The following is a 12134-nucleotide window of genomic DNA, read 5'->3' as shown; positions in this document are numbered from 1 at the left end:
AAGTTTTCTAACTTCTATCTCACAAAATGTTTATAAGATATACTTCTATACTGAATTTTAAAACAATCATTCTCAAGGCGTCTAGGTGGTGCAATGGCCCTGGAGGCAGGAGGACCTGAGTTCAAATCCAGCCCCAGACACTTAATAATTGCCTAGCTGTGTGACCTTGGGCAAATCACTTAATCCATTGCCTTAAATATATAATTAAAAAAACCAAACCGGGCAGCTTAGGTGGTGCAGTGGATAGAGCACCAGCCCTGGAGTCAGGAGGACCTAATATCTCCCTCCTTGTATTTATCTGCTTTGCTCTTAGTCAGCTCTATTATCAAATGTGTTCTGTATACATGCATATGTGACTCCTTGAAAGAAGGAACCTCCCCTTTATAGTTCCTGGTCCATAGTGTGTTTCCTTAATAAATACTGAATAATTCCAGTCTTTGCTTTTCAGAATCTTTGTCTTCAGCCAAGGCTCAGCTCGGTTTCCACCACTTTCCCTGCTCCTCAGGTACTGATCCTCTTAAACTATTTTCCACTTACTTACTGTTTTATATATGTTAAATCATTCCTAATAAAACATAAATTTCTTGGGAGCAAGAGCTACTTCATTTTCATTTTTGCATTCTGGAATCTAGCAAAACTGTCTTACACATATGGCAATTCATATATGATTTTTAAATATAAGTGGTTAAATAATGGCAAATCAGAGAGGCAGTGAAAAAGACAAACTGACAGCTAAGACAGAAGGCTTGAAAGTGATAGTTAAGTTGGAGAAGTCCTGAATGAATTTAGAAATGTCCATTTTAATTTTAGAAGGGATAGTGGGGCTGAAATATAGATCTGAGAATCATCTATATAGTAGTGATAAAATATAACTGAGAAAAGTATTCACTCCTCTCCCAATATGAGTACAAGATGACTTAAAAGACATAGCTATAGTGGCCATTTAATCAATGAAAACAATCAACATCTCTTCTTTAGGAATACTATATCAATATTTTCTAACCCAATGGAAAGGCAATGGAAAGGAAATAATACTAGGTTAGGAGTCAGAGAAGCTGAGTTGTAATTTTGATTTTGTCACTTACTATATGACCCCCAGTAGTTTATAGATTCTCTGGATTTCACCAATAAATTGAGAATGGAACTACATGACCTCTAAAGATTTTTTTAACTCTAAAACTAAAATCTTATGATAAACAAGAAGTAAATAAATATCTGAAGTGGGATATAAACCTTGTCTTTTGGATTTCAAGCCCAACACAGTCTCACATTGCTCTATATTACTTCTAATATAATACAAAAAACTTTATCAATGGATTTAAATAATTAACACTTTCAAATATTAGAGTTGACTCAAAATCAGATTTTACTTTGTGGTTCTCAGATCTTTTTTTTTTTTTGTTCTACTTCTATGTCCAACTGTGATTAGTCTCCCATTGTAACCGTGGCCATCTCACTGGCCACCAGACCCAGATGGCTCTGGAAGAGAAAGTGAGGTTGGCGACTCACTCAAATCCAATTCACCTCCCTGATGTCATGGACTTCTTCGAAAACAAAGGACAAACATCATCAATTCTATATCTGTTTGCTTTTTGTTCCTAATGTGGTACTTGGCCTTTATGTAATTCCATCAAGTTTTGGCATACCTATCTTCCCCAATTTTTCAATTTAAATATTATTCCTCTATTCCAGAGTATCAGCATGTGTGTAGAACTGAGAAATTACTATTTTGATGAGCACAGTTAATCCTAGGTTAATCCTAGGATAGCTTGTTTTCCAATTTTATATGTCTGCTTTATCAATAACTTATAATTCAATAATTCAGTTGAGTTTTAGAGATGAAAGAGAACTTTTGCTGTTATCTACTTCCAATTCCCTCATTTTATAGGTTTGGGGCACTGAGACCCTGAGAGGAAGCAAACATTATCAGACAGTGAAGATGGGAAAGTATTCTAACCCAGGTTCTCTGAGATCAGTTAATCAAGAAACCTTTATTAAGTGTTTACTACCTTCCAGGCACTGTTAAGCACTGTAGGTCCAAAAAGAATTAAAAGTTCCTTCCCTCAAGGAACTTACAATTTAATAGAGGAGAGCAAATTATATACAGGATAAATAGAAAATAATGAAAAGGAAGGCACTGGAATTAAAAGGGGTAGAGAAAGACCTCTTGAAGAAAGGTGAGACTTCAATTAAGGCTTGAAGAAAGACAGGTAGATCTGCTTGAAGAAAACAGAAGGGGGCCATTCCAAGCCTGGGGAATAACGTGGGGATAAGACTATCTTGTCCATTGAATGGCCAGGGAAGGAAGGAGGGGGTGAGGTGATGAAGGACTTTGAATACCCAACAGAACACTTTGTATTTGCTCCTAGAGGAGGAAATAGGAAGAGTCAGCCACTAGAGTCAACTGAGTAGGAGAGGAAACATGAACAGATCTGCACTTTGGGAAAATCATTTTGTGGCTGAATGGAAGATGGATTGGAATGGGGAGAGACATATCAGTAGACTACTGGGACAATCTAGGTCTGCACCAGGGAAGTGGCAGTGATGTGGCAAAGGGAAAATTAATAGGATTTAATAATAACCCAGAAATGAGAGATGATAGTGAGGAATCCAGGATGATTCCTAGGTTGTGAGCCTGAGGGCCTAGGAGGAGAGTGTTGCCCTCTGTAGTAACAGGGAAGGGAGGAGGGAGGAGAGTTTTCAGGGAAAGATAATAATAGACATATTAAGTATAAGATGTCTGCTGGACATCCAATTTGAGATGTCTGCAAGACAGTTGAAATTGCACCAGGGGAGGAAAGGCAGATTTCAGAATCAGAACTATAGAGGTGGCAATTAAATCCACAGGAATTGATGTGAAATAGTATAGAGGGAGAAGGGCGGCAGGTCCAGGACAAAACCATGGAGGGACATCTAGGGATTTTTGTTGTTCAGTTATTCCAATTGTGTCTGACTCTAGGGGACCCCATTTGGAGCTTTTTTGGCCAAGATCCTAGAGTGATTTGCCTTTTCCTTTTCCAGCACATTTTACAGATGAGGAAACTGAAGCAAACAGGATTAGGTGACTTGTCCAGAGTCACACTGTCTTTAAGTACCTGGCACCATTCTGAACTCAGGTTTTCCTCACTCTAGGCCTGGCATCTTTCTGCTGCAGCACCTAGTTGATTAGAGGAATTAATCTGGAGCAGGATCTAGCAAAGGAGATAGAAAAAAGGCAGTCAGAATATAGAAAGTAAACCAGGAGACAGTGTGTTCCGAAAGCCTAGAAAGATGAGAGTATCCAAAGAGAAGAGTGTCCAAGGCTGCAGAGGGGTCAAGGAGAATAAGACTGAGAAAAGACCACTGGATAGATACGGCAAATGAGAGTTACTTTAGTAACTTGGAAGAGTGCAGTTTCAGTGGAAAGATAAAGTCAAAAGCCAGATTGTAAGGGCTTAAGAAGAAAATGAGAGGACACAAAGTAAGAGTACTTATTGTGGATACCCTCTTCCAGTTTAGCTACAAAGAATAAAAGAAAAGAGATATAGAATAACAGAGAGGGAGAGACTGGAAATAAGTGAAAGAATGGGAACAAGAGGAGACAGGATGGAAAAGGATAGCTTGGACACGTAGAAGGTCGATCCTCTGTTAAGGAGTTAAGGCCACTTCATCAAATGAGACAAAGATGGAAGAGAAGATAGTGGCAGAAGACACCAGGCTAGGAATTGAGGAGGAGGGAATTCATAGAGAATGGCCTCAATTTTTTCTGTAAAGTAAAAGGCAAGATTCTCAGCTGAGAGAGTCTGGGGGAGAGCCAAAGGGGTGGGGGTGGGGAATAGTGAGTTGATGAGGGAGGTACACTTAAGATTGCCCAATGGGAGTGAGGATCCAGTTGCCATAACCAAATATTCTTTTCATTGCAGAAGTGTGCTAATAGCAATACATCATGTAAAACAATGTGTACTATATGTTTACTTAGGTTTTCTGTTGAACTATTATAAAAATTTCAAAATAAAATATTCTGATGCAATGGAGTTAGGGACAGGCAACTTGTGGCTTTAGTGATAAAGATAGTAACCATCAATTCTATTTATTTTTTTTCTCATTTCTTTCATTTTCCCTCCATCCTTCTTTTTTTTTCAGGTTTTTTTTTTTGGAAGGCAAATGGGGTTAAGTGGCTTGCCCAAGGCCACACAGCTAGGTAATTATTAAGTGTCTGAGACTGGATTTGAACTCAGGTACTCCTGACTCCAAGGCCAGTGCTTTATCCACTACGCCACCTAGCCGCCCCACCCTCCATCCTTCTTACCCAGTCTGAGGCCGAGGGCCTTGGGTTCAAGCTTAGTTACCTACTCCAATGGAGCCTGGGGGACAGACTTCCTAGGTTTAAATGTTCTCATCTGTAAAACAAAGGTGCTAGCCACAAGACCTTCAACATCACCACAACTCCAATCATGATCCATGGACTTTTTCTTCAGTTAAATTTTGTGACTAGATATTGCCTATTGCTAATAGCACTGAGAACTCTTATACCAAACTAGTAATTGTCCCAGAGCTCTAGGGTTGCTCTCTCATAGGAGGTCATTAGACTCAAAGGCCCAGTATGTGATCAGACTCCCTTCATTCATCCCAGCAAGAGGAGATCTCCAGCAGATGAGGTCCCACTTCTACTGACACATGCACTCCTCTCTGACTGCCTACCCCTACACCAGTTGCCTGCAGTAGAACACTGCAAGACCACCAGGTGTTTGGAGGCTACAGAGCACAGTGCTCCTCAAACAGGAACCTAGTGCCACCAGAAAGTGAGTGTACAGTGATCTCAGAGAATGGATAAACTTTGTCATCATTTCACATACAGAGCAATCCAAAGAGATGCTCCAATTCATTTCAAAGCTGGACATGTCCAGGATTGAGAAAACACTGCAAAGATGCTTTAACAGTAAAGACAAACCAATATCCAATATATTTTTAGCAAAATTCCAATTAATTTCACCCAAATTTAAAGCTATAGGGGTTCATAATAGTTCTAATCTATTCAATTGCCACAGGAGAAACAAGTCTCTAATACACCATTCTCTTTGTCTTTGTTTACCTTTATAGATGGAGAAAAGTGATACTAAGGATTTCAATTTTCTTTTAGACTTTTTGTCTATCACCATCTACTCTAAGTAATTCTACATGGAGTAACAAGAGCCAGAATGGAGAGAATGGGGTGGGGTGGGGGCACCATTTCGTTTTTAAGCTTTCTTCTTTTCCATTTCTGAATATAATCAATAAACAAATATTTCCTGAGCACTGAGTAAACATAAGGCTAGTAGGGAGAAAGTAAGGGAAGTCAGAAAATAGTATAGAAATTAGCTCTGGTCTCCGGAAGCGAACTATTTAAATAAGACCCATTAATCAATCAAGAGAATTTAGGATACAAAGCAGTCTCAAACTATCAAATACATACAGTATAGGCAAAACTTGCCCCATCAGAGTTCTCTGGAGAGATGAATATCTGGTAAGAGCCCATTGAAGACTTTACGGAAAAAGTAGAAGGCTGGCTAGACACAGTAGGGACTGGGAGCTATCAGTTTGACTAGAGCACAAAGTTCATGGCAATTGTAAAAGTAAACTAGAGCCAGTTTTGATAGGATCTTGAATATGAAATTAAGGATTTTCTTATGTAAGCAGTAAGTATTCACTCAAGTTTTCTAGCAAGGAATTTTCTCCTGCTCTAACATTTCTTCTCTCTCCCCTAGATCAAAGTCTGTCACCACTGAGCAGGACTATTAAAATAGTCTCCTAATTGTGTCTCTGCCTCAAGTCTCTCCAGCCCTACAATCCAGTCTTCACAGAACTCCCAAAGGGAATGAACCAAAGCCCTGTTCTGACAATGCTACTACCCTCCCTCAATAATTCCAAGTGTTCCAAGCACCTCTAGAATCAAATAGAAATTCTTTGGAATTCCAATCTCTTCACCACACCACCAACAATGCCAGTTAATGACCCAGCACTCCCTTCTCATCTCCACCTTTAGAATCCTTAGTTTCTTTCAAAAACCTTCCATAGAGGTTTTTAAAGGTGAAATCCAATGATACTGACTATTCCTGACTGGAAGGAAAGGAGTTTGATGAAGAGGATGTGAGGGGTACCTGGATAGTTTTCTAACCCCCAAGTCAGAGACATATAATGTGAATTTATAGGACGACAAGTACATCTATTTAAATGTAAGCATAAAAATATACATGCCCCAAACAAGTAAATACATTCTAATATTAGTCAGGCCTCTGTCACCCTCCTCTCATAATATTACTGCGATGTGGCTATTTTCATTCTTCTAATAAAGAATGGACCTATAAAAAGGCAGTGTTAGAAAGGCGAGTAAGGGAAGGGTCTTGTGTCATCTCTGTCACTAACCAGACAACTTCCCCTATAAAATGAGGGAGAAGGATTGGATGATCAATAAAATCCCTCCTTGTCTTAGCTTCTAAGTACTAGTTTTTGTTGAACACCTATCAGAAATACCACTTAAAACAGTCTTCACTCATCTATTTGTAGCACAGAAAAAAAATTTCAGTCTGCAAACTCAATCTCAAGTCTCCATTATTTCAAATAATTTGACCAAAAAAATGTAATTTTCCATTTTATCAATCTGCTTTGGTCATCTAAGTCCTTAATTCTGATATGGCCACCAGTGAACTGGGCTCCTTCAGGTCACTTTCATCCTCTGCACTTTGGCATCTTTTTTCTTTCAGAGGAGAATGCTAGTCACTTACCTCACAAAATTGTTGTGAAGATGAAATAAGATAACAGAAGTGAAAACTGTCATAGTTATGTTCTAGATCCAATTGGCTTTGACCTTTCAGTCAGATAGCTATGAGCCAATGCATATATTATCCTTGTACACACATAATATCTCACTAATGCTCAAACAATTACTTCACAACTTTATAAAGGAACCAATCAAGGTAAGCTGGACAGATGAAAGTGTGCCTGTCTCATACCAGGAGCGTAACAATTTTGATATCACTAATCCATTCCCTAAAACAATTCTGATATTCCAAATAAGGTCCAAAGAATTTATGTCTTTTAGAAAAGTCCTAATACAACCAACAGAGATCAATGCTGTCAAACACTAATAGAACCAGGGTCACTAATCCAAACATAAATTTTACAACATTCACACTTTCTGTGCTTTATTGTATTTTTGTTTATTTTGTTAAATAACTCCCAATTACATTTTTTTTAGGTTTTTGCAAGGCAATGGGGTTAAGTGGCTTGCCCAAGGCCACACGGCTAGGTAATTATCAAGTGTCTGAGGCTGGATTTGAACTCAGGTACTCCTGACTCCAGGGCCGGTGCTCTATCCACTGCGCCACCTAGCCACCCCTCTCAATTACATTTTAATTTGGTTTCAGAGTACTTGACAGTGTTGAGGGTTACATGTTTGACACCGACATCTTTTCTCTTTCTCCTTCCTTCCTTCTTCCTAGTGATTTGTAGCAACACTGGCATGATAGGACTTAGAGCTGGGATGGACTTTTTGAGATCATCTTAGTTAACTTCTTTAATTTGCAGATAAGGAACGAAAGATTATGCAATATGATTAAGCTGACCCAGTAGAATCAGGGTTAGGAATAAGTCTTCTCAACTCCAAAATCGGTTCTCTTTCCATTGCTCCATATTCTCTAACAAAAGCCAAAACACACACACACACACACACACACACACACACACACACACACACACAAACACACAGTAATTTCACATTAGTATTACTTTTGAGAATTCACCAATGTGAATGGACAGTTCATGTCTTATCACCAAGACTACTACTATAGATACAATGAACATCATGATGATATCTATTGGGCAGTGGTTAGAGCACTGGCCTTGGAGTCAGGCAAGACAGAAATTCGAATCCAGTCTCAGCCACTTATTAACTGTGTGACCTTGGCAAGTCAGTTAACCCTGATTGCTTCACATCCAGGGTCATCTCCAGTCATCCTGATTCATATCTGGCCACTGACCCAGGTGGCTTTGGAGGAGAAAGTGAGGCTGGGGACTTAGCACAGACACCCCCTCCCTGATGTCATGGTCTTCTTCAAAAATAAAGGACAAACAACAACATGATGATATATAACTCTCAGTAACAAGGTTTTCTCCCTAAGTCCTTGTCACTAATCTATTCTAAAAACTATTCTGCGAATGAGAACACTAAGAGGTTTAATGAGTTGTTTTGAATAAAAGATATTTTGACAAATCTTTGTTCATTTATAGCTAAAATCTGTAACAAAAATGTCATTTTTTTTTTTTAGGTTTTTGCAAGGCAAATGGGGTTAAGTGGCTTGCCCAAGGTCACACAGCTAGGTAATTATTAAGTGTCTGAGACCAGATTTGAACCCAGGTACTCCTGACTCCAAGGCCGGTGCTTTATCCACTATACCACCTAGCCGCCCAAAAATGGCATTTTTAATCAAGATATAAAATAACAATATAAAGCAATTCTACATCAATGTGTAGACATTATGACATGTTAGCTACATTTGATAGGCTTTTCTGGCTCAGGCCCAGCCACATCACTCTCTGGCTGGAAAATCATCAGTGGTTATTCCTAATGACTCCAGAATAAAACTCTTTATTCCATTTGACTTTTATGGCCCCCTTCCAACCTTATTTTGTATCGCTTCCATGTGTATCCTAGATCCTCCACTCAAACTAGACTAGCTACTACTAAAAATTAACTTGACATACCCACGCTTCAGCATAGATTGTTCCAGCCTTACAGTTTGTAATGTGTTCCTTCCTCACCTGCCCCTCTCAGAATTCTTATCTTCCTTAGAAACTCAGAGCACCACTTTTTGCTATCAAATCCTGGTCCCTCTTTCCTATCCACCCCACTCCCCACTCCCCCAACCCTATAATACTTTCTCCCTTCTCAAATTATATTTCACAAAGTGTTGCATCTCTTCCTCCTGGAGAACAGGGTTTTTTTTTCTTTCTTGATATTCCTCACTGTCACAATGCTTGAAATAAGCATTACCTGCCTATTTATGGAATTCTCGAAATATAAGTTACAATTATGATGGCTTTATATATGTATACATATATATATATATTAATAAGGATAGAGGCATAAGCACTTCCCAAAGTACAGGAGATCTTGACCTATATGTAAAAGACACGGCAATTTCCTACTTTGCAAAAAAATGAGGCAAACTATTATAGGTCCCTTCATTTCCTCTATGTCAGAACTTAAAAATTCAGATCTCACATTCCTTCTTTTCTCCAGGCAAGCCTTTCACTTGTCAATCCCAAGGCCAACTTCTTTATTTGTATCTTTGATTTATTCACTCTCTTCTCTTCAGGAAATTTGCCTCAACTATTCTCTTCTTTTCACACCTTCTAGTTTTACTTCCTAATGGTTCCTTCCCTAACATCTATGAACATGCCCAGATCTTTCTCCTCTTTAAGAAGTATTTTTGCTCACACCATTCACTCAAACAATTATACTTTACATCTCTGCCAAGCCCCTACAAACAAAGGGCTGTTTACTCTCTGTGCCTCCTCTTCTTCATTCCCTACTCATTTCTCAGAGCTCACTTTTCAACTCCTTATGCTCAGGTTCCCAACTCACCACATGACTAAAACTGCTCTCTCAAGGATGCCAACAATTTCCTAACTGCTAGATCTAAGGATTTTTTCCTCAGTCTTCAACCTCTCCTCAATCTCTCTATAGTTTTTGAACTAGAGGAACCTTAGAAATCATCTGGTCCAATCCCCTAGTTTTTTCAAATGAGGAAATTGAGGCATCAAGAGGTTAAGTGACTTGCTCAAGATCAAAATGCTAGCAAACAGCAGGGGCAAAATCCAAACCCAGGACCTCTGATTATGCCAGTGCTTTTCTGTTAAATGACACTGCCATCCCCTCTTTTTTTGGGGGGGGGGTAAGGCAAATGGGGCTGAGTAGCTTGCCCAAGGCCATACAGCTAGGTAATTAGTAAGTGTCTGAGACCGGATTTGAACCCAGGTACTTCTGACTCCAGGGCCGGTGCTCTATTCACTGCGCCACCTAGCTGCCCCTATCCCCTCTTAAAATGCTTTCTCATTCATTGACTTGCCTGATAATTATACCTTCTAAACCCATCTTTTCACAGAATTTTTGAACTAGAAATGACCTGAATGGCCACCAAGTATCAGACATCATAGATACAGACATGGAGGAGACCTTAACTGACTACAAATCATTCCCCCTCCCCATTTCAGAGAGAAAACAAATGGCCTTTGAGGCCAGAGTCATTGTTAATAATGGCCACAGGTCTGGTCTCAATCAGTTCTGCCTCCAAGCGCAGCACTCTCTAAGCTATTGCAGGCTCCTCATCTAATCTAACCCTACCCCTGGAAAAAAATCCATCTATAACACACTAGACAAGCCCCAGTCTGAGCCTGTCTACTAAGAGAGGTACCCTACTACCTCCAAATGCAACCCATTCTACTTTTAGATTAGCTGGACTTGTTAGGAAATCTTCACCCAACATTAAGAATAAATTTACTTCTATGCAACTTCTATTCATTGACAGTAGTTTAGCTCCCTGGGGTCAAATAGAATAAATCTAATCCCTCTCACATATTCCATCCTATCTGTCAGAAAAAAGCTATCATATGTCCCCTAGATCTTCTCTTCTCCAAGCTAAACATGGTTGGTTTTTTCCAACCAATCCTAAGAAATGTGGGATTTGACGCCCTTCATCATATTGGTTGCTTTTCCTCTGTCACTGTCAGAATTTGGTCGCTATCCATGTTCTGAATGCCCTTCCTAAACAGAACACAATACTCCAGATCTGATCTTACTAGGACAGACTACAAAATGACAGACTGTTGTGGAACTTTCAACCTCCTTTACTTCTGGAAGCTTAATGAAGTCCAAGATTTGTCTTAGTGTTTTTGATTACCCCATCTCACTTAATAGTTCATATTGAAGTTGTAATTCATATACTAAAAACCTGAGCTTAGGGGGTGGCTAGGCGGCGCAGATAGAGTACTGGCCCTGGAGTCAGGAGTACCTGAGTTCAAATCCAGCCTCAGATACTTAATAATTATCTAGCTGTGTGGCCTTGGGCAAGCCACTTAATCCCACTGCCTAGAAAAACAATAAAGCCTAAAAAACAAACAAAAAACACCTGAGTTTATTTTCAAACTGCCCTCAATCTATCATGAAGCTTTTTTTATCCAAGTTATAATTATCCTTATTAAGTTTCATCATATTAACCAGTTCAATATTTAGATCCTATTAAGATCCTTTCAAGATCCTAATTGTCATAAAGTATCCCTCCTAGCTGTGTGCTACCTTCAAATCTGATCAGTATACCATCTATGCCTTAGTCCCAGGTCAATTTAAGTCACTGGTAAAAATGTTAAAACAGCACATAGAAAACCAAGCACAAATCCCTGAGGGTACTCCACTTGAGAACTATTTCTAAGTTGACATGGAATGAGTAAACGACTACTCTGAGTTTGTCCATCTAAGCAGTTCCAAAATCATCATCTCTATATATTATCTAGAATATCATCTCTCACAAGAATTTTATGAAATACTTTATCAAATACTTTACTGAAATCTACGTAAACAAGACCTATTACAATCCTCTCATCTACTACTTAGGATTTCTGTCAAAAATAGTTATTCTGACACTATTTGTTCTTGATGAAGTCATACTGGCTTTTTGGTGATCTTTTTCTTTCTTAGATGTTCACTCTCCCTCTAACAACCTATCAGAATTGTGCCAATGATCAGAGTCAAATTTACTGGTCTATAGTATGAAAGAATATCTGCTTTTTTCTAGTCCTGCATCACCTCTCCTATTCTTTGTGACCATTCAAATATCAGTGACAGTAGCTCAAGCATCACACATCAGTGTTCTTATGTACCCAAGGAGGTATTTGGACCAAGTGACTTGAATTCATCGAGGGCAGGTAAGTGTTCTTTTACTATCTCTTTTTTGGTCTTGGGTATTAACTCCCTATCATCCATTTTTGTTCTATTCCTTTCCAATGCAAAGGTCATTTTCCTTGGCAGAGAAATCAGAAGCAAAATTAGAAATAGGCTGCTCTGCCTTCTTTCTCTCTGTCATCAGTTATCACTGTTTCATTCACAGTGAGCAACAGGGCTT

The 12134-nt window shown here is 39.0% G+C and overlaps 1 protein-coding gene and 1 non-coding gene across 4 annotated transcripts in view; both read right to left on the bottom strand.

Annotated features, from left to right (window-relative positions):
- Positions 1 to 12134, bottom strand: part of KCMF1 (potassium channel modulatory factor 1) — a 111969-nt gene that overhangs the window by 66105 nt on the left and 33730 nt on the right. Inside the window, exon 1 of one of the 3 annotated variants that reach the window (XM_074196240.1) lies at positions 5432 to 8260. The exons of 1 other annotated variant lie outside the window; for it this stretch is intronic. Coding sequence is in view for 1 of the 2 variants with exons in the window: in XM_074196231.1 (XP_074052332.1) it covers positions 3096 to 3105 (10 nt within the window). In the remaining variant the exon portion in view is untranslated. Of the gene's footprint in view, positions 1 to 3095; positions 3121 to 5431; positions 8261 to 12134 lie in introns of those variants that run through there. One more of the 3 variants, XM_074196231.1, reaches the window with a different exon arrangement.
- LOC141510726 (small nucleolar RNA SNORD17) lies at positions 4585 to 4831 on the bottom strand. The gene has a single exon (XR_012475146.1). It is a non-coding gene; the product is annotated as a small nucleolar RNA SNORD17 (small nucleolar RNA).

The sequence above is a fragment of the Macrotis lagotis genome, chromosome 1 (genome assembly GCF_037893015.1).
Source record: "Macrotis lagotis isolate mMagLag1 chromosome 1, bilby.v1.9.chrom.fasta, whole genome shotgun sequence".
Taxonomy (NCBI): Eukaryota; Metazoa; Chordata; class Mammalia; order Peramelemorphia; family Peramelidae; genus Macrotis; species Macrotis lagotis.
Note: the sequence above shows the minus strand (reverse complement) of the source record. Positions and strands in the feature narration are given on the sequence as shown.